Source organism: Oncorhynchus nerka, linkage group LG9b (genome assembly GCF_034236695.1).
Source record: "Oncorhynchus nerka isolate Pitt River linkage group LG9b, Oner_Uvic_2.0, whole genome shotgun sequence".
NCBI lineage: Eukaryota > Metazoa > Chordata > Actinopteri > Salmoniformes > Salmonidae > Oncorhynchus > Oncorhynchus nerka.
In genome coordinates, this window is record NC_088424.1 from 28,095,665 (window position 1) to 28,120,674 (window position 25,010).

General features: G+C 40.2%; 3 protein-coding genes across 3 annotated transcripts in view; 2 read left to right on the plus strand and 1 right to left on the minus strand.

Moving 5' to 3' along the window:
* The first annotated feature begins 1,524 nt into the window (after window positions 1-1,524).
* LOC115114539 (EF-hand calcium-binding domain-containing protein 14-like) lies at window positions 1,525-11,205 on the plus strand. Its single transcript, XM_029642856.2, has 9 exons — window positions 1,525-2,307; window positions 2,427-2,575; window positions 3,140-3,285; window positions 3,560-3,658; window positions 5,386-5,496; window positions 8,864-9,028; window positions 9,296-9,422; window positions 9,537-9,647; window positions 9,848-11,205. Exons 1-9 carry the CDS (start codon window positions 2,132-2,134, stop codon window positions 10,024-10,026), a joined length of 1,263 nt encoding a protein of 420 aa, XP_029498716.1. The 5' UTR covers window positions 1,525-2,131; the 3' UTR covers window positions 10,027-11,205.
* A 156-nt stretch (window positions 11,206-11,361) lies between these two features.
* Window positions 11,362-14,142, minus strand: LOC115114542 (zinc finger protein 830-like). The gene has a single exon (XM_029642868.2). It carries the CDS (start codon window positions 14,067-14,069, stop codon window positions 13,014-13,016), a length of 1,056 nt encoding a protein of 351 aa, XP_029498728.1. The 5' UTR covers window positions 14,070-14,142; the 3' UTR covers window positions 11,362-13,013.
* A 244-nt stretch (window positions 14,143-14,386) lies between these two features.
* Window positions 14,387-25,010, plus strand: part of LOC115114540 (ankyrin repeat domain-containing protein 13C-like) — a 32,798-nt gene continuing 22,174 nt past the window's right edge. Inside the window, exons 1-3 of the mRNA XM_029642857.2 lie at window positions 14,387-15,214; window positions 15,438-15,479; window positions 16,399-16,503. Coding sequence (XP_029498717.1) covers window positions 14,806-15,214; window positions 15,438-15,479; window positions 16,399-16,503 — 556 coding nt within the window. The 5' untranslated portion in view covers window positions 14,387-14,805. The remainder of the gene's footprint in view (window positions 15,215-15,437; window positions 15,480-16,398; window positions 16,504-25,010) is intronic.

A 25,010-nucleotide genomic window follows, 5' to 3' on the forward strand; every position in this document is an offset into this window, starting at 1 on the left:
TTCTGTACAGCACTTTGAGATATCAGCTGATGTACGAAGGGCTATATAAATAAATTTGATTTGATTTGATCTGGAGAGACCGGGTAGATGAATGATCCTTGACTGTATGACGTAGTTATGGGAGAGTGACGCGCCCATTAATTTCATGATGGAGTTCTATGATCCTGTGGTTTGAGATACTATTTAAGCATGTGTCCTAGCTATTTCGGATCCTAGTATCCATTCTCGATCTGACAAGCTTATCTGATTCTGTGATAAATGATTCCATGCCACTCTCCCAGTGTCTTGTACAATCCCCTTGCTAATTACAATGAGAGAGATTTCTATATCAGATCTCTCAACCCATATCCATGGTATACTGTGGAACTAAATACCAAACATATAACCACCATACACATAATTTATTATATAAAGCTACTGCCACACTGTAAGGTCATAATGTCACCTAGGATAGGATAAAGTAATCCTTCTCACCCCCCCCCCTTAAAAGACCTAGATGCACTATTGTAAAGTGGCTGTTCCACTGGATGTCATAAGGTGAAAGCACCAATTTGTAAGTCGCTCTGGATAAGAGCGTCTGCTAAATGACTTAAATGTAAATGTAAATGTAATGGCTGGTTTGCCATAAAATTGGTTGTGCACAATCAAGACCCCAAGTGGAAGAAACCTATTGATTTGGTGACCACTTGACCTTTCCTCTAGCGCCATCATCAGGCCTTTTCATTTCCATTTCGCTTTCCATTTTCCATTTCCACTTTTACAGCTGCTTATTGTCTAGTTGGTATGTATACTTAGTTCAAAAATCTGCTGCTGATTTTATTATTTTGCTTGTTATATCATTCTATAGATGATAATGTTAATTTATTTTAATTGAAAAGGTACATGTATATTTAAGTTATATTTATTTTAAGTTATTCATTAATGTTAATAGAATTTTCCATAAAAATTACATTTAGACTGTAAAAGATGGCCTTTAGCACATTTCTTATAGAGGGTATCAGTCTTGCATCAAATAGTGAATTCCACTGTATGCAGAATGTTGCATGCATGTCTGCATATTGTTTTATTTTCACTGCTCACTGTCAGTAAATATCGTACAGTAAATATTGGTCTACAGGAGAGTTGCAAGCCTGCAAATGTAGAGTTATTTAAAGCTTTGATTTAGTTCTGGTGGTGTGGTTACAGCAATTGCGCAGGGTTGGTGTGGCCTGTGGTGGCGGGGCCCAATGTGATATATTTTCATGGGGCCCAAAATCCCTGGCGGTGCCCCTGACCATGGAAGTTCCAGTGTAATTAAATGTATGTTCAAAACCATATGTTTTCAAATCGTCAAATTCAATTTAAGAAATTGTTCAAGTCAGGGAATTTATTCACAGAGATGGTAGTCAATGTACAATATCTGGTATTTGTAGAGAGAATAATTTCATAATGTAAAGAAATTTAAGAACAATGAAAAATGTGCCACACCTGTTGGGGGCAGTATCAAAACATGGGAGTACAGAGAAGGGAATTCAACCAATCAGGTGCCAGTTTAGCGATGCCCTGTCAAAGATGTTCACCATCAAAACAAGATTGTTTTATCCAGGTAGTGCGTCAGATCAATTTACGACTGCACAGAAATGTAAACCATTTTGGTAAGGTTTATATTATATTGGTCGTGGTACTAGAAGTGAGTTGATTTATAGTTTATACTGACTGTACACCATATTTTGCTGTGTAGTAACGTTATCTCGAAATCGCCATTTTAAGTTGGTTGTGCGGCCGCGTCAGGTAGCTAGCTCAGCTGGAACTGTAACATTAGTTAGCTAGCCGCTGGGTAACGTTAGCTCACTATTTCAGACGTTGACCTAGCTAGTACTACGATTTTTCAAAATAGCATGCTACTATAATTGTCTAACATGCTTAGTTACCATACGTGATTGGCAGTTCGTTGTAGCTAGCCTGTTTCAAGTTACAAAGTAAGCTAACTAGCTAACTAGGCTAGTTGGCGGAACCAATCAGCTTAACAACACTAACGCTACTGGCTAACGTTAGCTATAGGACGTTATTTACAACAACCAAACTGGACAAAACGTTGGATTTGGTCGGGTTTAAGTCGGGCTCAGCGGGTTCGCTGACCCCACAGAAGAAGATGAAGAAGAGGAAGGAGCTTAATGCATTGATCGGACTTGGGGACAGTAAAAGGAAGAAAACCAAGAAGGGGTCCGGCCACAGGCTCCTACGAACCGAGCCCCCAGACTCAGAATCCGAATCAAGTTCAGATGAAGAGGAATTCAGCAACCTTGGTACTGTCGCTGCTTTCGGGAAGTAAGTGATCAAACTTGTACTTAGTCTCAGTAAACCTGTAGAATTATGTTTATCAATGATGCATGAAGCTTGTGACTGTAAAATATTAATGCAAACTATGTGTTTCTAATTAATCATAGAATAAGTTACGTGCAGTGTTGCAATGTCTGCTATCCCTTGATCCTGTTCATCATACTGGCTGCCTGTGTTATGGCTTGTGCCGGGCTGCTATGGATGCAGATTGCTCTGAAAGAAGACCTTGACTCCCTCAAAGAAAAGCTGCATACTAGTAAGACATCAGATAAGACCTGTCATCTATTTTATTTAACCATATTAGCCAACTAGTCTAGCTAGCTTACGTTACCTGGCTGGCTAGCTAACTTTGTCATTTGAAACAGGCTCGCTACCATGAACAATTGTTTTATTTAACTAGGCAAGTCAGTTAAGAAACAATTCTTATTTACAATGACGGCCTAGGAACAGTGGGTTAACTGCCTTGTTCAGGGGCAGAACCACATATTATTGTCAGCTCGGGGATTCGATCTAGCAACCTTTCGGTTACTGGCCCGCTCTAACCACTAGTCTACCTGCCGCCCCAAGTAACTACAAAGCACAACTAGCATGCTACCTGTCACCTGTCAACCTTCAGACACAGCCGTTTGGGTTAAATCAAGAATTCAGTTACAAGAGTACACACTACTCTTGTGGCTACACACTAACCCTAGTTACCTTGTAATAAAGAGTAGGGTAACCTTTGCACAGCCATCACTTATTGCTGAGTTTTACAATCAAACAACCCAGTAACTTCAGTTTTAGTAAATTGTTATTCACTTGATGTATATTCTCTCCACAGTGGAATCCAGCCAGAAAGTGTCATCACATGAAATACCAAAACTAAGTGAAGATCTGAAGATGAAACAGAGAAAGCTGGAGGATATTGAAAGTGGAGACAAGGGTCTGAACAAACTCTGGTCCAACCTTACGGAGATGAACAGAAAGGTAAAGTTGTTTTAGTGAAGGGAAAGTGTTATCAATATCAGCATAACTAATTCATGTACGGTCTGTTATCCCATCCACACCCGTTATGTACACACAAAAGTGTAATCATTCATGGCCATTCATATGCAACTTGCCACACCATGGCAGGTTGAATTGAGGTTAAGAATTTTTCAAAGTCCAAACTTGGAAAAAGTGGGTGTCTCTAAGCTCAGAGTGAATGTGAAGTGAAATGTCTTTCCCAAGTGTAACTGAATGTTCTGCTCCATTCCATTAGATCAGTTTGCTGGACTCTGCAGTGAACCACCTAAAGGCCAACATCAAATCAGCCTCAGACTTGATCAACCTTCCAACTACAGTTGAAGAGCTCCAAAAGGTAAAACATTTTTCAGATTAAGAAGTATTGGACATACAGTGAGGCAAAAAAGTATTTAGTCAGCCACCAATTGTGCAAGTTCTCCCACTTAAAAAGATGAGAGAGGCCTGTAATTTTCATCATAGGTACACTTCAACTATGACAGACAAAATGAGTGAAAAAAAATCCAGAAAATCACATTGTAAGATTTTTAATGAATTTATTTGCAAATTATGGTGGAAAATAAGTATTTGGTCAATAACAAAAGTTTATCTCAATACTTTGTTAAATACCCTTTGTCATTGCCAACAGAGGTCAAACGTTTTCTGTAAGTCTTCACAAGGTTTTCACACACTGTTGCTGGTATTTTGGCCCATTCCTCCATGCAGATCTCCTCTAGAGCAGTGATGTTTTGGGGCTGTTGCTGGGCAACACGGACTTTCAACTCCCTCCAAAGATTTTCTATGGGGTTGAGATCTGGAGACTGGCTAGGCCACTCCAGGACCTTGAAATGCTTCTTACGAAGCCACTCCTTCGTTGCCTGGGCGGTGTGTTTGGGATCATTGTCATGCTGAAAGACCCAGCCACGTTTCATCTTCAATGCCCTTGCTGATGGAAGGAGGTTTTCACTCAAAATCTCACGATACATGACCCCATTAATTATTTCCTTTACACGGATCAGTCGTCCTGGTCCCTTTGCAGAAAAACAACCCCAAAGCATGATGTTTCCACCCCCATGCTTCACAGTAGGTATGGTGTTCTTTGGATGCAACTCAGCATTCTTTGTCCTCCAAACACGAGAAGTTGAGTTTTTACCAAATATTTTGGTTTCATCTGACCATATGACATTCTCCCAATCTTGTTCTGGATCATCCAAATGCTCTCTAGCAAACTTCAGACGGCCCTGGACATGTACTGGCTTAAGCAGGGGGACACGTCTGGCACTGCAGGATTTGAGTCCTTGGCGGCGTAGTGTGTTACTGATGGTAGGCTTTGTTACTTTGGTCCCAGCTCTCTGCAGGTCATTCACTAGGTCCCCCCACATGTGGTTCTGGGATTTTTGTTACCGTTCTTGTGATCATTTTGACCCCACGGGGTGAGATCTTGCGTGGAGCCCCAGATCGAGGGAGATTATCAGTGGTCTTGTATGTCTTCCATTTTCTAATAATTGCTCCCACAGTTGATTTCTTCAAACCAAGCTGTTTACCTATTGCAGATTCAGTCTTCCCAGCCTGGTGCAGGTCTACAATTTTGTTTCTGGTGTCCTTTGACAGCTCCTTGGTCTTGGCCATAGTGGAGTTTGGAGTGTGACTGTTTGAGGTTGTGGACAGGTGTCTTTTTTATACTGATAACAAGTTCAAACAGGTGCCATGAATACAGGTAACGAGTGGAGGACAGAGGAGCCTCTTAAAGAAGAAGTTACAGGTCTGTGAGAGCCAGAAATCTTGCTTGTTTGTAGGTGACCAAATACTTAATTTCCACCATAATTTGCAAATAAATTCATTAAAAATCCTACAATGTGATTTTCTGGATTTTTTTTCTTCTCATTTTGTCTGTCATAGTTGAAGTGTACCTATGATGAAAATTACAGGCCTCATCTTTTTAAGTGGGACAACTTGCACAATTGGTGGCTGACTAAATACTTTTTTGCCCCACTGTATTTGTTTAGAATTACTGCCAATTTATAATTATTTGCGTCAACCACAAATGTATCTGGAAAGTGACTCGAAAAATGTTTTAATTTGCAGAGTGTAGCTACAATCGGCAGCACGTTAACCAGTGTGCAACATGATGTCCAGACAATGCAGACAACCCTTGCGGACCAGAAGAAAGAAATGGATGATCTAAAGATGACTATGGTAAAGAAAATAGAAATACTAGCTTCCTTTACAGCCCATTTTCTTCAGCTTGTACCTGCACAGTTAGCATTAGAGTGCCAGTTAGTGGTGTCAGTGGCCAAATGCATGAGCTGCAGAATGATCTCAATGAGAGATTATACAACTTCTAGTTATGCAGCGATTTTAGTACCAAAATATTGTATTTTAATTCCATCCCTTTAAATTTCTATTAGGATATTGAATTTGAATGGAATATTTTTGCATTTATAATGTACAATTTAAATCATGAAATTCATAAATAGAACTTTTCTTTCCTGATTTCAAACTGAATTTAATGAATATTGCATTCAGTGAATTTTTTACATTTACATTCAAATTCAATATTTATGAATTCAGTTTAAATATGGTAGATATTAGTCATTGTGTGAGAATCCAGTTTACAAATTATTATTTCAAGTTACCGTAATCAAAGTTTCATATATTCAACTTCTCAGATGTTTTCAAATGTAATTCTATATATTCAAAACCAGAGACAACATCCTGGTACTTTGCCAGCCAGGAAAGGTAGAGGAGAACAGATAGAATCAAACTCTGTGGTAAATAGATGCTTCTGGCAGTTTCTGAAGCCAATGTGGCATGTTGAATGTATTTTCTAACTATGAATTTGGCTCTAGTGTTTTAACCGCTTTGGCTATAAGCTATTCTGACCCCATTCCTAAAAGCTAAGACTCTGGAACATGGGTGTGCCTTCTGTTCCCTGCTTTGATGATCACAGACTGTGTAATACACATAAATTGGCCCCCATACGAATATAGTTGAATAGCCCTTCTAAGGATAGCCTTTACACTCCCTATTTAATCTAGCTCTTGTGACTGACTGGGATCGAACCAGGTCTCCTGCATGTCACAAGACTGTGTTAGCCCAGTAAGCTAAAGCCTATACTGGGGTCGTTCCACAAAATGAGAGCCTTTAGCATCCCTTTGAGTAAATATTGTGCACCAATATAGAATTTTTAAAAGCCTGTAATATACAATGAAGTGCCTTTTTAATATACCAGTAGACCACATGGAGAATTGATTTAATCACATTTTTATATCAGTAAATGCTTACTAAAGTGCTAAAATTCTGCATTTTGACATGTCACTCCGTGTACCCTCTGACTTCTAAAGTGTCCTGCACAGCCTGTGATCATTATTTGGTATTTTATTAGGATCCCCATTAGCTGTTGCAAAAGCAGCAGCTACACTTCCTGGTGTCCAAATGAAACATGACATAATACAGAACAGACAAGTAGACAAGAACAGCTCAAGGCAGAACGACATACATTTTTTTTTTTAAAGGCACATGTAGCCTAGATATCAATGCATACACACACATCTAGGTCAAATAGGGGAGAGGTGTTGTGAGGTGTTGCTTTATCTGTTTAAAAAAAAACAGGTTTGCTGTTTATTTTAGCAATATAAAATGGAACGGAGTTCCATGCAATAATGGCTCTATAATACTGTATGCGTTCTTGAATTTGTTCTGGATTTGGGGTCTGTGAAAAGACCTCTGGTGGCATGTCTGGTGGGGTAAGTGTGTGTGTCAGAGCTGTGTGTAAGTTGACTGCCAACAATTTGGGAATTTTCAACACAATGTTTCTTATACAAAGAAGTGATGCAGTCAACTCTTACATCGCTCGCACTCACCAACGAGCGTCTGCGTTGCAAAGGGCTAAAATAGAAGTCAGTTCTATTTGTGACGCAGATCGCGCTGCAAGTCCTGCCTCTCCCATCTCCTCATTGGTTTTAAGAAGCAGATACCCACGTGCCATCTCCTCATTGGTTATACAGACGTGGATGACTGAAAGACAAATGAGGTCAGTGGCGGTAATGCACGGTCCTCTACTCCGACAATTAATCCACACATAAAACGTCATCTCTCCTCCTTCTAGGGTTTTTCTTCTCAACTTTATATTGCGAGTGTCAACTTTCATAAACTCAATGTTTATATCCCAGGACAAATTAACTAGCAACCACAAGCTAGCTAAATAAAACAAAGTAGCTAGCAAGTGCAATTTAGCTATAAATGTTTAAGGCTTTTCGACCTGTCCTCAAATGAATGTAATTGGTTCAGAGTTTGATATTTTAACCTGCGTGTTGTGATTGCGTTTGGTGTGGGGGGACAAAATAAATGTATGTATGATGGCGCACATGCGCAGCCGGTTTGGGTTCCGTTAGCCAAGAGAGGCTGACATGCATAATATTTATATCAGCCCTCTGATTGCAATGAAGAGCAAGATGTGCCACGCTGTTCTGGGCCAGCTGCAGCTTAACTAGCTATTTCCTTGCAGCACTGGACCATAAAGACTGGACAATAATCAAGAATAGACTAAACTAGAGCCGGCAGAACTTGCTTTTTGGAGTGTGGTGTCAAAAAAACAGAGCATCTATTTATTACGGACAGACCTCTCCCCATCTTTACAAGCATTGAATCTATATGTTTTGACCATGACCGTTTACAATCTAAGGTAACACCAAGTACTTAAGTCTCTTCAACTTGGTCAACAGCCACACCATTCATTACCAGATTCAGCTGAGGTCTAGAACTTAAGCAATGATTTGTACAAAATTCAATGCTCTTAGTTTTAGAGATGTTCAGGACCAGTTTATTACTGGCCACCCATTCCAAAACAGACTGCAACTCTTTCTTTATTAGTTGTGGTTGCTGATGCTTATGTGGTTGAATCATCAGCATACATGGACACAGATGCTTTGTTCAGTGGCAGGTCATTGGTAACCTATTGCGGACAGTCTGAGCACTGATGGGGGGGGGGGGTTGTGCGTTCCTGGTGTAACTCGGGCAGTTGTTGTTGCCATCCTGTACCTGTCCCGCAGGTGTGATGTTCGGATGTACTGATCCTGTGCAGGTGTTACACGTGGTCTGCCACTGGAGGGAGGATCAGCTGTCCATCCTGTCTCCCTGTAGCGCTGTCTTAGGCGTCTCACTGTATGTAAATGGCAATTTATTGCCCTGGCGATATCAGCAATCCTCAGGCATACTGCAAGGAGGTATAAGGCACGTTCACGCAGATGAGCAGGGACCCTAGGTATCTTTTTTTGTGGTGTTTTTCAGAGTCAGTAGAAAGGCCTCTTTAGTGTCCTAAGTTTTCATAACTGTACCTACTGTCTGTAAGCTGTTAGTGTCTTAATGACCTTTCCACAGGTGCATGTTCATTAATTGTTTATGGTTCATTGAACAAACATGGGAAACAGTGTTTAAACCCTTTACAATGAAGATCTGTGAAGTTATTTGGATTTTTACTAAATATCTTTGAAAGAGGGTCCTGAAATAAGGATGTTTCTTTTTTTGCTGAGTTTATGCATGTTTTTGTGTTGTATTGTTACAGGACGTAACTCACCTGAGAGAGGTTGTGAGCGAGGTTAACACGACCCAGACACTGTACCATGCATGGACCGGTGACCAGATCCACAGTCTCCACACCTCTGTGTCCAACCTCACTCAGAGGGTGTCTTTTATAGAGCAGGGCTCTGCCCAAACAACACCATTCAGTGTGAGTAATGGGTTGGTAGTGGTTCATGGTTCTGTCAAGGCACACAGAAGATAAGATACAGACTCGTAGAGTGGTATGTAGCAAGAGCTGCTTGACCCTCGGTGGCTATGTGCCTAGATAAGTTCTGTTGTTCTTGTTCTAATGTCGAAATGCATTTTACATTGTAACATTCATGATTCCTAGTTACACACCAACAATTGTTATAATCACTTCATGCTAAAAAAGTAAAATAATATAAAACTAAAGGTATCTTTCAACCTATTTAAGGACCTTGTGGAGGTCGTTGAACCAGTGCCCGTCAGTGGAGATGCAACCGTACCAGTAAAGGACCCAGTTACAGAGAGAGACACCAATGCAGATGGAATTAACGCAGCAACTTCAGAAGCTACACATGGTATAATAAGATCAGACCGGAGCGCTTATTTGTCCATGACATTTTCATAAGAAATAAGTATAGTGAAGTACAATGTTACCTGTGGATGACTGTCCTGTTCCTTCTCCTCCACAGGTTCAAAGCCAACAAGACGTCCACGGTTTTTGACGTCAAATCGCTCCAAGAGAGAGTCTGGAATAGAAAACCTTAAAACTGTGTCATTTCCTGGAGTTAACTCTTTGAAAGGTATTGGATAAACTTTTAGTTATGAAGTTTCATATCTGTGATCATACATCAAAATCTTAGTCATATACAGAGTATCCTGCATCTACAATTAAGGAGAAATGCAGATATGAATCTCCGATTGACAGTGTGCTTGAGCAAGGAATGCGTGCATTTTATTTTGTGGCCAATGAACAATTACCTGAAACTTCTACTTCTACTAGATCTCAATGAGCTCTTTGAGAACACAGGGACCGACCCCACCTCTCAGGGAATGTCTTACCAAGTCCTGAGGAAACTCTTTGACACCGCAACACCAGACCACCGTAGCCTGGAAAGCTACGACAAAGACGGGGACCAGAGGTTCTCACTGGCTGAACTGAAAGCTGCTGCAGGTCTGTGAGAAGAAGTGGCTGAGGCTGCAGAGCACAGTATTGAACAGGGAGAGGTTGTCTCTGTTGTTTGTGTATGTGGAGTGCCTCACAGTAATGATGGCCGCACTTTTATTGAACCGAGTATTTAATAACAAGCTGAATGTGGAACAGTGGCACTGGCATGCTCCCCTACACACTTAAGCTACAGTCAGCTACCCAGATACAAGGTTTGTTTCTTATTATTTGGCAAAACAGTTTACAAAATTTACATTTCCGAAATCACATTTTTTGATTGATGACAAGTGAAGTTGATGTGAAATGAATGGTTGAATAGGGACATCATGACTTAACCAAAATATAACTTATCAGAATCTAGTACCGACCACAAACTTTCCCATTTAGGTCATTTCAGTTAGTAATGTCTTGAGTTATTTTCTGCATTTTAATGTAACACTGAGACTAAACGTATCCTTAACCCATTATTTTGATTAAGTCTGCAAGATTCTAAGGGCTATAAACATGCTCTTTTAACTAGTTAGTCACCTTGAAATATTAACTCCTGAAGCAATATGTAGAAATAATACAATGTTAATGGATTCATACAAGTGGAGTGTTAGCTTCAATTTGCTGTATATTAGTGTTGTGTGTAGTACAGATGAAGAGACAGAAGTAGGCACCCCTGGTTGTGATAATGTAACAGGTAGTTATAGAAGCACTGATCTCTCTCAACTTAACCTTGTTCTTTTGTGTGGGCCGTTACATTCTAAAATGCAAATGTACAAATCAGGACATGTCAACTAACTCAACACTGTTGTATTATGTAAATATGGTAGACTTTTTAATATGGCATCCTGTAAGATTGACCTGTTTGGGGGGGGGGGGGGGGCTGCATAGAGGTCTGTAGAAAATCCTCAGCATTGTACTTTAATGGAAATGATTGTATTAAGTTGTGCTTTGCATGTTGCTAATAATATAACTGTCTAATGTATCAATTTTAACATAGAGGACTGTTTGAGGGTAATTTTGCTCTGCAGGATAATCGGGTGGAGTTCTGGAACAAAAAATGAGGGCAAACAGATTTAGAATTGCCATTTTGGTTTCCGACAGGAATATTGTTCCTATAAAGCTATGTGCTTTGGGGATACTGTGGGAATTGTATGAACGTGTTGTGTGAGCACTAATTAAAGTGACAACGTGGATTACAAGGATTTGACAATCTATTTAGTTTCCATACTTTCAAATGTTAGTATTCTAGTCAAGGTTATTTATAAAGGACTGTTTTTGTTTTGGAATAATGTGTATCATGTAGGCCCACCAGTATGCTCCAAGGTTCCGATAATGACATCAGAAATGAGAATTGAGGATTTGGCTCCCAACATTTTTTTTAATAAGTGCTGATGGTACAGTATTTCATACGCATGGTGCTTTCTGCATGTGTGTAACATTAGAAAAACAGCATTTACCACAAGAGCAAGTTTTATATACAGTACCAGTAAAGTTTGGACACCTTTATCCTTTTTTTTAAAACTATTTTTTTTGTAGAATAATAGTGCAAACTATGAAATAACACACAGAATCATGTAATAATAAAGTTTAAACAAATGAAGGTATATTTCATATTTGAGATTCTTCAAACTAGCCACCCTTCACCTTGATGACAGCTTTAAACACTCTTGGCATTCTCTCAACCAGCTTCATGAGGAATGCTTTTCCAACATATGCTGAGCACTTGTTGGCTGCTTTTCCTTCACTCTGCGGTTCAACTCATCCCAAACCATCTCAATTGGGTTGAGGCCAGGTCATCTGATGTAGCACTCCATCGCTCTCCTTGGTCAAATAGCCCTTACACAGCCTGGAGGTGTGCTTTGCTTGAATGTCCTGTTGAAAAACAAATGATAGTCCCACTAAGCACAAACCAGATGGGATGGCGTATTGCTGCAGAATGCTGTGGTAGGCATGCTGGTTAAGTGTGACTTATTCTAAATAAATCAAGGACAGTGTCACCAGAAAAGCACCATCACACCTCCATGCTTCACAGTGGGAACTACACATGCAGAGATCATCCGTTCACCTACTCTGCATCTCACAAAGACACGGTGGTTGGAACCAAAAATCTAATTTGGATTCATCAGACCAAATGACAGTTCCTTAAATTCTAAAGATTGACTTACGTTCATGTCTTAAAGTAATGATGGACTGTTGTTTTTCTTTACTTATTTGAGCTGTTCTTGCCATACTATGGAATTGGTATTTTACCAAATAGGGCTATCTTCTGTATACCACCCCTGCCTTGTCACAACACAACTGATTGTCTCAAACGCATTAAAGAAAAAAGTTATACAAATGAACTTTTAACAAGGCACAGCTGTTAATTGAAATGCATTCCAGCTGATTACCTCATGAAGCTGGCTGAGAGAGTGCCAATAGTGTGCAACGCTGACAGTCATCAAGGCAAAGGATGGCTACTTTGAATCTCAAATATACAAGGAGAGTGATGGAGTGCTGCATCAGATGACCTGGCCTCCACAATCACCCGACCTCAACCCAATGAGTTGGACCGCAGAGTGAAGGAAAAGCAGTCAACAAGTGCTCAGAATATGTGGGAACTCCTTCAAGACTGCTGGAAAAGCATTCCTCATGAAGCTGGTTGAGAGAATGCCAAGTGTGCAAAGCTGTCAACAAGGAGTGGGTGGCTACTTTGAAGAATCTCAAATATAACATCTATTTTGACTTGGTTACTACATGATTCCATGTGTTATTTCATAGTTTTGATGTCTTCACTATTATTATACAATGTAGAAAATAGTTTAAAAAATAAAGAAAAACCCTTGAATGAATAGCTGTGTCCAAACATTTGACTGGTACTGTAGACATAACTGTACAAGACAACACTTAGACATTCAAAATCCTCAACAAAGGTTTGTCATTGACAGAGGAAAGAAGCTGGCTCCTTTGCTATTTTATTTACAATCTGGATAAACATTGACCCTATTTGGGTCAAAAGGACCCAGGAATTTTAAGCAAGGGCCCCTTTAGCCCTCCAGTCTCTTGACAGCAAGTGGAGCAGCTCTTCTTCATCCTCCTCATCGCTTCCCCTGGAGTCTTCCTGGTCTTCGGTCTTCTCCTTCACAACCTTCTTCACCACATCTTGCTTATCTCTCAATACCTCAACCCTCCGGTAACATTCGATTTGCTCATCGATTTCATCAATCTGACGCTCAAAACGTCCCTCCTCGTCATCCTCGGCTACAATGGCCTCTGATTTAGTGTTCACCTGCCGCATTTCCTTTTGGAACTCTTCCCACTCCTTATCCATTTGATCTTTTGGAGCGTCAACATTGCGGACTTTGGCATCTCTCACTGGGTCGTCAAAGAAGCCTTCTGGTAGTGCTTCAGGTGTATTTTCCTTCTTCTCCACACTCTTCTCAGTTTCATCTGGTTTGAGGATAGACCCGGAATGAGAGGCAGCTGGGACAGCTGGAATGGTGCCGTTGTCAAAGAAATCAGCTGGGAGTCCTGGGGCAGGTGTCCCCTTCTGCACACCCGAGCTGGAGGCTGCCCCTAGGTCAGAAGAGTCACCAGCCTCCTCTTCGTCTTCATTATAGACTCCGGCCAGAAGACTCAGTCCAGCAGATGTTTTTTTCAAAATTCCAGTTAGTTTCTTCGGCCCAGGCGGGGCAGGTTTCGCAAAGAAAACATCAGGCAGCCCTGACGACGTAGATGCCTGCTCGTTACCTGCCACAGGTTTAGACTTTTTCCCATTCGTGTCTTCAGAATCCAATGCTTTCCTTTTCAGCGGGGGCTGGGGTCCGTGACCTGTTGAACTTTGTTTAGACCCCTTGAGCTCGGCAACTTTCTCCTTATGCTGTTTTCCAAGAACGTGAGTCTGCCACAATATTTCATTCTTTACCCGCTCGTTGCAGAGTACGCAGCTAAGATGATCGAGACTGTTGTACTTGGCATAAGGGGATTCGACACGCTTCTTATCTATCGTTTGCTTTTGTTTCTCTCTCATCAACCGACGCAGTTCATCTTGATGAATCACTTTCTTCTGCTTATTCTTTGGAGGCATTATTTATTTGCGTTCCAAAACAAAATTTCTGAAAGCTTGGCAAACAACAAAAATATGGCGCGTGTAGATGACGTATGTTAATTCAAGACCCCCAGTAGGCGTCGAAAAAATTGCCAGAATCATGTTTGAGAACAAATTCTGTAAATTATACCTTATGCTGGTGCTTTTAAATTGTATATATATCATCATGAGTTTACTACAATATTTTTTTGTGCGTTAAATATTTATTTGGTGTTTCTAAAAAATAAAAGATGCTGTTCAACTAATTATCGCGATACCCAAGGAATGTGGTTTTGATGCTTTTTATTCTCGCGAGATACTACGCGGAAAATGGTCTTTTCACCACTGAGGCATTAAGAACGCTTTTCAATCGGAAGGTTTCTAATCTTGCGAGCAAACGTTAGCAAGCAAACTACCGCACTGCAAGATGCAATTGGGACATTTTGAAACGAGTTTTATCAAGGATGTCGCCGAATAATTTGTTATTTTCATTCTTAATCGTGTGTTAACGATCTTGAGAGTATCTTTTCCAGTTGTTTTGTTTTTACGTGTGTGTTGTTTCTGTTGTAACACCCACATCCATTATATGGTTGAAAAACTGCAATCTAGCTAGCTAGGTTAGGCAAATAGCTAGCTATTAAGGTAGCTATTGCAGCTGTCATTGACAACCATAGTCAACATAATACAATATTCATCTGAAGTAGCTAGTCTCCTTGCTGGCTAGTAACGTTAAATCATGACCGGGGAAAAGATTCGCACATTGCGGAAAGACCATAACAACAAGCCTAGTAAGGATGGGTCTATAACGTTAATGGAAACATTTGATGAATCTACAAATGGAACAATAACCTCTCCAACCCCCAACGGTACCGCCATCACGTACAAATCAAACAAGAACCATAACAAGACGGTGAAACCTATGGCACTGCAGCAGCAGCTATCGAATATCAATGCAAACAATACCAATGCCAATCAATCAGTTGGTACTATCATCGATGACTATAACAAGAATCCCATCATTCTAACCAATGGTAATGAGGACTTGAATTTGGAATTCCCTGTTCACGAATGTGTGTTCAGAGGAGATGTGCGTCGCTTGTCCTCACTCATTCGGACCCAGAACATCTCCCAGAAAGATGTGCATGGTGAGTGTGCATGGAAACCCGAATTTAGTACATGGAATAGGAAACCGCATAGGTTATCACTTCTAGTTTTGTATCCATTACATTTTAGCTGACACTTTTTTGACTAACATAGTCAGTACTTGCTTACTAGCGTGTGTTGAGTTAAACATAAACATTGTCCATGTGCACCTGCACTAGCTGTGACATCAATAATCTCATAACTGGTCATTCTCTCTCTTTCTAGGAAACACACCTCTTCACGTAGCTGTGATGATGGGTCACAAAGGTAAGGGCTTTGACTTCTGGTAATCAAAAATATCTGATATGGAGAATAACAGATACATAGACCTATTGGAACAGGACCGAAACATGCAAACAACTGTTTCCCATTTGGAGCAGACTGACTTCTACTTCTGTACTACTTTCCTCTAAACTACTACATGACACCAGAGTTTGACAGGATTTTTTGGCCCATACTCTCATCTCTGGCCTAATGCCACATTCAAAACAACTGGGAATCTACGACTTAACTGTGTTCAAGACAACTAGGAGCTAGGAAAAAAACAAGCTCAGACTGGGGAAAAATGTATTTGAACAGTCATCCAACTCGGAATTTCAAGTCGGATACTCTGGCATCTTTTTAGAGGTCCGACCTGAAGATCACTGACGTCATGATTTGACCTATTTTTTTCGGAGTTCCCAGTTAGCTCGAAAGCACCATAAGCCTAAGACCAGGAAATGACACAGAAGATGTGCCATGTTGCAGGGCATTATGCCCCACCTCTGGCATGTCTCCAAGTCATCCTACCAGCCATGTTTTTTGCCATTCACATAACATAATCAACATGTTCTCCAGCTCTCCTCTAGTAAATCCTCCATGTGGATTTCTTCTGGGATAAATTCCCGTCCTACTGTACTGAGATCATCCTGTCTGATCTCTGCAGACTGCAGTGTGTTACATAGTCTAGTAGTCTCATAGTAGTGGCTGGTCCCATATCGAACGCCCTTCGGGTCAGTAGACGTCTTGTTACTTGACCTAATATACTGTTATCGTCATTAACTACAGAAATGAGTATTCAATGTCCAAGTATAAAGACCATGGAGACGGGTGATTGACTTAGATTTGAAAACAAAAACAATTCATCTAAAAGTAGCTTGATGATGTTTGATCAATTGTGATGTTTGTGTGTTTGTTTGTGCTGCAGAGTGTGCCCTCCTACTCCTGGCCCATAATGCCCCTGTGAAGGTGAAGAATGCCCAGGGCTGGAGCCCCCTGGCAGAGGCCATCAGCTATGGAGACCGACAGATGAGTAAGGATCTGGGGTATTTTCTATCCAAAGCAGTGTTCCTCAACCTTTTTTATATCGCGACCGGCAAACTATGATTCCTCTTGTCAGCGAGAGACAAGCTATGATTCCTCTTGTCAGGGAGAGACAAGCTATGGTTTTATACGGTATTATACAACGGAAGGGTCTAATCCTGAATAGTTAAAACCGCATTCCAGACGGTTTTATTCCACATGTTGCCACCGGCTAACTCTATGACGTTAAAATGCCTATTTACTCTGTTCCATCTGACTTCGTAATCCGTTGTCTCATCAGCCCAACCAAGCAACTTATAAACTTGATCTCCACTATAAAAAGCATCTAGACATTATTTAATATTTCTTTTAGGCTAACATTTAGTTTTCAACAGTGGAGATTTGAAAAAACCTTGCTCTCTGTCTCTCCCACATTTGCAACATTGTTTCAATATTCAAATTGAATCTCCTGCTGTCCCATAGTAATGAATGTGTCGTGAGTCAGGATGAGACAGGCAGGCAGGCAGCGTTTCTCAGCCAGTCCAAATCATGTTTCCGCTGGCATCATTTTTATTTATATATATATATATATATGTACAAAAAATGTCAATTGAAAAAAGTTCAAACAAAACGCTGATAATCTTTCCAGCTTCAGTTTGAAGTGATTGTCTAACTGTAGTTTTGTTGTTGGCTAGCTCCTCTGAACAACATTGTCCTTACGATTGAGCACATTTTCTATGCCAGGCGAAATCATGCCTCATCAGCTTATTGTTATGGATGTATCCAAATAAATATCACTAGAAAACAGTTTATGCAAATGCAGCTACTTTGCTGTTATTCTGGCTGCACTTTTTGACGTGACTAAGTTCGCAGTAGTTGGTTAGCTAGCAAGTAAGGGATAAGAACATTGCCAGACAGTATGTCAATAGAACATTTAGAACGAATGACTAGAACGAACGTCCATAGATACAGAACAAAAAGACTCAAATACTATGAATACATTTAATTAAAATAACGTTTTTAATGAAAATATGTCAATTATTTGAATATGTTGCTAACCCATTGTATAAAAGGGATAATGCCTCAAAGCTGGTGTTTGGAGGATATACTAGGGTAGCCTAGTGGTTAGAGCGTTGGGCTAGTAACCGCAAGGTTGCAAGTTCAAACCCCCGAGCTGACAAGGTACAAATCTGTCGTTCTGCCCCTGAACAGTTCCTAGGCCGTCATTGAAAATAAGAATTTGTTCTTAACTGACTTGCCTGGTTAAATAAAGGTAAAATAAAATAAATATTGCCAATATCTCCTCCAAACAAAACATGCAACAATTTTTATATTTTACTGAGTTACATTTCATATTAGGAAATCAGTCATTTGAAATAAATTCATTAGGCCCTAATCTATGGATTTCACATGAATGGGAATACAGATATGAATCTGTTGGTCACAGATGCCTTTAAAAAAAAGTAGGGCTGTTGATCAGGCTGTTGATTGTGGAATATTGTCCTACTTCTCAATGTCTTTGCGAAATCCTGGATATTGGTGGGAACTGGAACATGGTGTCGTACACGTCGATCCAGAGTATACCAAACATTTTCAATGTGTGACATGTCTGGTGAGTTTGCAGGCCATGGAAAAACTGGGACATTTCCGGCTTCCAGGAATTAGTGTACAGATCCTTGCGACGTTGGGCTGTGCATTATCATGCTGAAACATGGAGGGATGTTTGGCGGATGAATGAGCCTCAGGATGTCGTTATGGTATCTCTGTGCGTTCAAATTTCCATTAATAAAATGCAATTGTGTTCGTTGTCTGTAGCTTATGCCTGCCCATACCATAACCACACCACCACTATGGGGCAGTCTGTTCACAATGTTGACATCAGCAGACCGCTCGCCCACACGACGCCATACACACTATCTGCCATCTGCCTGGTACAGTTAAAACCGTAAATCATCTGTGAAGAGCACACTTCTCCAGTGTGCCAGTGGCCATCAAAGGTGAGCATTTTCCCTCTGAAGTCGGTTACGACACCGACCTGCAGTCAGGTCAAGACCCTGGTGAGAACGACGAGCACGCAGGTGAGCTTCCCTGAGACGGTTTCTGACAGCTTTTGCGGAATTTTTTTTGTTGCGCAAACCCACAGTTTCATCAGCTGTCTGGGTGGCTGATGTGAAGTCAGATGTGAAGTCCTGGGCTGCCGTGGTTACACGTGAGGTCGGTTGGACGTACTGCCAAATTCTCTACAACGATGTTGGAGGCAAGAAATTAACATTCAATTCACTGGCAACAGCTCTGGTGGACAATTGCACACTCCCTCAACTTGAGACTTCTGTGGCATTGCGTTGTGTGACAAAACTGCACATTTTAGAGTGGCCTTTTATTGTCCCCAGCACAAGGTGCACCTGTGTAATGATCATGCTGTTTAATCAGTTCTTGATATGCCACACCTAGCAGGTGGATGTATTATTTTGGCATAGGAGAAATGCTCAGTAACAGGGGTGTGAACAAATTTGTGCACAAAATTTGAGAGAAATAAGCTTGTGCTCATGAAACATGGGACCAACACTTTACATGTTGCGTTTTATGTTTTTGTTGCATATAGATATAATTGAACAGTGGTGTTCCATCCCTGAGTTCTTTATATAGATTTGTGTTTATCCTGTATTTAAATGGATTCAGGTTCCCTCATGTAAATAGCCTAAAACGTTTGCAATGTTATAAAAAGCGAAGTAAGGATAATTTTTACAAATTTGACAGAAATTTGGCTATATATTGACATCACTTTCATATATGTGCAATCGATAGACCTACCTAGTATTAAGCCATTAGACTACATCTGAGCCACTTCAATATTTGTATCTATTAGGCCTATATGCTACTATTACCTGAATGCTCACGCATTAAACATTAGTCTAACCAATAACCTAAAGGTCATCATATTAGGTCAATGGAAATGTGGCTTAACTTGTAGCCTAGGCTACTTAATGTTTATTTAATTGTAGAATATCTATTGGCATTCTTTATTCTCAATTTCTACCTGCCATAGGCTACAATTCATGATTTGTTGAGCAATTCCAAAAACCATTGTCATTATATCCTATTTTTAGGTCACGTTGATATAGCGAAGGTGGCAATGAGCGACTTATTTTAATTATTTTTCACAGTTGACACAAACTGAAGAAATGCAGAATGTACATAATCCAACATTGCATACACAATACACTTAAAATACATAACACATGGCAAACCTAATTATACAAACACTTAAATACATAATAGGCTACAGAACCTTTTTTCTTTTGATGGGAAAACATAGTGTAAAAAATATACAGTACCAGTCAAAAGTTTAGACACACCTACTCATTCAAGGGGCTTTCTTTATTTTTTTACATTGTAGAATAATAGTGAAGACATCAACTATAAAATAACACATATGGAATCATGTAGTAACCAAAAAAGTGTTAAACAAATATATTTGTTATTTGAGATTCTTCAAAGTAGCCACCCTTTGCCTTGATGACAGCTTTGCACACTCTTGGCATTCTGTCAACCAGCTTCACCTGGAATGCTTTCCCAAAAGAATTGACGGAGTTCCCACATATGCTGAGCACATGTTGGCTGCTTTTTCTTCACTCTGCTGTCCAACTCATCCCGAACCATCTCAGTTGGCTTGAGATCGGGTCATCTGATGCAGCACTCCACCACACTCCTTCTTGGTCAAATAGTTCATACACAGCCTGGAGGTGTGTTTTGGGTCATTGTCCTGGTGAAAAACAAATGATAGTCCCACTAAGCACAAACCAGATTGGATTGCGTATCACTGCAGAATGCTGTGAAAGCCATGCTGGTTAAGTGTCACCAGAAAATAACCGAATTTGGACTCATCAGACCAAAGGACAGATTTCCACCGGTCTAATTTCATATTTCTTAGACCAAGCAGGTCTCTTCTAATTGGTGTCCTGTAGTAGTGATTTCTTTGCAGCAATTTGACCACAAAGGCCTGATTTCTCATAGTCTCCTCTGAACAGTTGATGTTGAGATGTCTGTTACTTGAATCCTGAAGCATTTATTTGGGCTGCAATTTCTAAGGTTGGTAACTCTAATGAACTTATCCTCTGCAGCAGAGGTAATTCCGGCTCTTCCTTTCCTGTGGCGGTCCTCATGAGAGTCAGTTTCATCATAGAGCTTGATGGTTTTTGCAACTGCACTTGAATAATCTTTCAAAGTTATTTTAAATGTTCCTTATTGACTGACCTTCATGTCTTAAAGCAGGGGTGTCAAAGTCAAATGGACGGAGGGCCAAATAAAAAAATCAGCTACAAGACGAGGGCCGGACTGTTCGAATGTTCATTGAAAATTTTTTAAATGACGCATATAGTCTAGTGAACCTAATTGAACCTACTGAAAACCTAACAAATATATTACAATATGATCAGATAAATAAAGCAATATTTTCTTATGGCTCTGTCAGTAATCTTTAATTTTCAACAGACACAAAAGACAAATTTCCTTTATATAAATATCCCCATAACATGAACATTAAATGAAAGAAACCGGTATTCAAGGCACCATCAGTAGACTATATTTTCTATTTTAGCAAAAGTGGGCTAAATTTACTTCAAAGAAAAAACAATAATAGCAATTTTCTATCATCCACTCAACTGAAATATTTTAAAAATATAATTGGATTGAAATACAAAAAAATAAAGTGCAAAAATCTATTAATCAAAAACAACACTTTGTTTAAGGAGAAGTAACATGCAGTGAAAACAAATATTAAATTTTAACTTTTAAACTTGAACTGAGTAAAAACTCTAAATATGTGATTGCACAGTAATGTTCACTTGTTTGAGGTTGAGGGTGATACTTGGTGGTGTCCCATCTTTTCCACAAGTTCATCAATGTTCGGGTAAGGCTCTGAGCTGAAGAAATCCTCAGAATTGAGTGGAGGTGTTCAGCAGTAAGTCGACTTCTGTGTGATGTTTTGTTCAGGTTCATCAAAGAAAACAGTTGTTCACACAGGTATGTGCTGCCAAACATAGACAACGTTTGAGCAGCCTGGATGCGCAGCTGGGGCATTGTGCCGGGAGGAAACGGGCGAACTCCGCAGCACCCACTGCCGCATATTTTGCCCTCAGTGCATCATTGCATTGGAGGTCAATCAACTCCATTTGGAGGTTTGGTGGTGAGCTTTCCACGTCAACAGCAAATGGGTTACCGAGCAGTTCCAACCTGCTTTTTGTGCTTCAAAGTCAGCAAATCGGCGTCGAAAGTCAGCGGCAAGCATACCTATTTTATCAGCCAACTGTGTGCTCGGGAACGCACTGGTAGAGAGCTTCTCTTTCATGGTCTGGCAGCTGGGAAAGTGGCTCAAATTTTCTTTCCGCATCTGCGTCTCCCACAGAGTCAGTTTGGTTTTAAATGCCTTCACTGTACTGTACATATCAGAGATGACACGATCCCGACCCTGCAGCTGCAAGTTTATTGCATTCAGATGACTCGTAATGTCACACAGAAAAGCCATTTCACACAGAAACATTTCGTCTCGGAGTTGTGTTGTGTCTTTCCCTTTGCTGTCCAAGAACAGACAAATCTCCTCACGAAGCTCGAAACATCTTTGAAGCACCTTTCCCTGGCTTAGCCATCGCACCTCTGTGTGATAAGGCAAATCACCATGCTCCGTTTCTAACTCCGTCAGAAATGCCTTGAACTGGCGGTGATTCAAACCTTTGGCTCTGATAAAGTTAACTGTGCGCGTGATGATGCTCATTACATGCTCCATTTTCAAGGCTTTACCGCACAACGCTTCCTGGTGTATGATACAATGATAAGCTGTCAGCTCACCTGTCGCGTTTTCCTCTTGCATCTTTTCCCGTATCTTCGCCACCAGTCCGCTCCTGTGTCCACACATCGCAGGTGCTCCGTCGGTTGTCAAACCCACGAGTTTTTCCCAAGGCAGCTCCATCTCATTTACACATCTTGACACCTCTTCATACAAATCATGCCCCGTAGTTGTGCCATGCATAGGACGTAAAGCCAAAAACTCCTCTGTCACGCTTAGGTTGGAGTCCACTCCGCGGATGAAAATTGACAACTGGGCAATGTCAGAAATGTCGGTGCTCTCATCCACAGCCAAGGAATATGCAATAAAATCTTTTCCCTTTTTCACAAGCTGCTCTTTTAGATTGATGGACAACTGGTCTACTCTCTCGGCAATGGTGTTTCTGCTCAGACTCACATTTAAAAGAGTTGCCTTTTTCTGGGCAAACTTCGTCACAAACTTTAATCATGCAGTTTTTGATGAAATCCCCTCCGTAAATGGCCGGGCTGATTTAGCGATCTCTTCTGCCAAAATAAAACTGGCCTTGACAGCAGCCTGGCCTTGTGATTTGGCTTTTTTGAACAGAGCCTGTCGAGATTTGAGGCCTCGTTTTAATTCCTCTGCCTTTTGTAGCCTTTGTTCCATGTCCATATTCTTGTTTTTGTCCGCGTGTTTCGTTTCATAATGTCGTCTCAGATTATACTCTTTCAGTACCGCCACACTTTCTCCACACAGAAGACACACAGGTTTTCCAGCTACCTTCGTGAACATATACTCCGACTCCCACCTTGTTTGAAACCCCCGGTTCTCAGTATCCACCTTCCGTTTTGCCATTTTTGATGGGTATCTGAAAGTTAATTTTACTGTGATGCTGACGACTGCTGTGCCAATAAATATTGAAATGAAGCAGCCTACTGCTCGGTGCGTCACCTTTGCATTGTGGGAAATGTAGTATTGGTGCGTGTAAAAGATCTGCGGGCTGCCGGCTTGCTGCGGGCCGGTTCTAATAATAAATCAAGATCATCCCAGGGGCCGTAAAAAACCTTCTTGCGGGCCGGATGTGGCCCGCGGGCCTTGACTCTGACATATGTGTCTTAAAGTAATGATCAACTGTCGTTTCTTTGCTTATTTGAGCTGTTCTTGCCATATTATGGACTTGGTCTTTTACCAAATAGAGCTATCTTCTGTATACCACCCCTACCTTGTCACACACAACTAATTTGTTCAAATGCATTAAGAAGGAAAGAAATTCCACAATTGAACTTTTAACAAGTCACACCTGTTAATTGAAATGAGGTGATTACCTGAAGAAGCTGGTTGAGAGAATGCCAAGAGTGTGCAAAGGGTTGCTACTGAAGAATCTCAAATAAACAATATATTAAAGATATGTTTCACACTTTTTTGGTTACTGCATGATTCCTTGTGTTTTTTCATAGTTCGATGTCTTCAATATTATTCTACAATGTAGAAAAGAGTAAAAATAAACCCCTTGAATGAGTAGGTGTGTCCAAACTTTTGACTGGTGCTGTTTGCGTATATATATATATTATTTTTATTTATTTTTAATATATTTATTTTGAAACTTTGAGTATATTATAGAGCTACATTATGCTTTTTATCCTATATATTCTGGAATAATTTTCAGCACGGGACATATCCTGTAACGACCAGTGGTGTAAAGTACTTTAGTACTTTAAAGTATTTTTACTTAAGTAGTTTTGGGGGGTATCTGTACTTTACTATTTATATTTTTGACTACTTTTACTTCCCTACATTGCTGAAGAAAATAAAGTACTTTACTGAATATATTTTCCCTGACACCCAAAAGTATTGTTACAATTTTTATGTTTAGCATCACAGGAAAATGTTCCAATTCATGCACTTATGGTCGTCCCTACTGCCTCTGATCTGGTGGACTCACTAAACACATGCTTCATTTGTAATTGATGTCTGAGTGTTCGAATGTGCCCCTGGCGATCAGTGAATGAATAAATAAATAATGAAACTATGTCGTTTTATTTGCTTAAAATAAGCCATTTGAAATGATTTATACTTTTGATACATAATCCTCTTAAGGATTAGCCCCTTTTTTTCAAATTTCGCCTATAATATCATACTCAAATCTTACGGCCTGTAGCTCAGGTCCTGAAGCAAGGTTCTGCATATTCTTAATACCATTTGAAAGGAAACAATTTGAAGTTTATGGAAATGTGAAAGGAATGTAGGAGAATATAACACAATAGATCTGATAAAAGATAATACAAAGAAAAAACCAACCATTCTTTTGTATTTTTTGTACCGTCTTTGAAGTGCAGGAGAAAGGCCATAATGTATTACTCCAGCCAAGGTGCAATTTAGATTTTGGCCCCTAGATGGCACCAGTGTATGTGCACAGTTTTAGACTGATCCAATGAACCATTGTATTTCTGTTCAAAAGTTTGTATCAAGACTGCCCAAATGTGCCTAATTTGTTTATTAATAACTTTTCATGTTCAAAATTGTGCACTCCTCAAACAATAGCATGGTATTATTTCACTGTAATAGCTACTGTAAATTGGAAAGTGCAGTTAGATTAACAAGACTTTAAGCTTTCTGACAATATCAGATATGTCTATGTCCTGGGAAATTTTCATGTTACTTACAACCTCATGCTCGCATTAGCCTACGTTAACTCAACCGTCCCATGGAAGGGACAC

Excerpts from the sequence above, each read along its gene's own strand:
- LOC115114539 (XM_029642856.2), top strand. The coding sequence starts at position 2,132 with ATGAAGAAGAGGAAGGAGCTTAATGCATTGATCGGACTTGGGGACAGT. Across the intron at positions 2,576-3,139 it reads CAAAGAAAAGCTGCATACTA|TGGAATCCAGCCAGAAAGTG; the intron begins GTAAGACATCAG and ends TTCTCTCCACAG. Across the intron at positions 9,648-9,847 it reads TGGAGTTAACTCTTTGAAAG|ATCTCAATGAGCTCTTTGAG; the intron begins GTATTGGATAAA and ends TACTTCTACTAG.
- LOC115114542 (XM_029642868.2), bottom strand. The coding sequence starts at position 14,069 with ATGCCTCCAAAGAATAAGCAGAAGAAAGTGATTCATCAAGATGAACTG.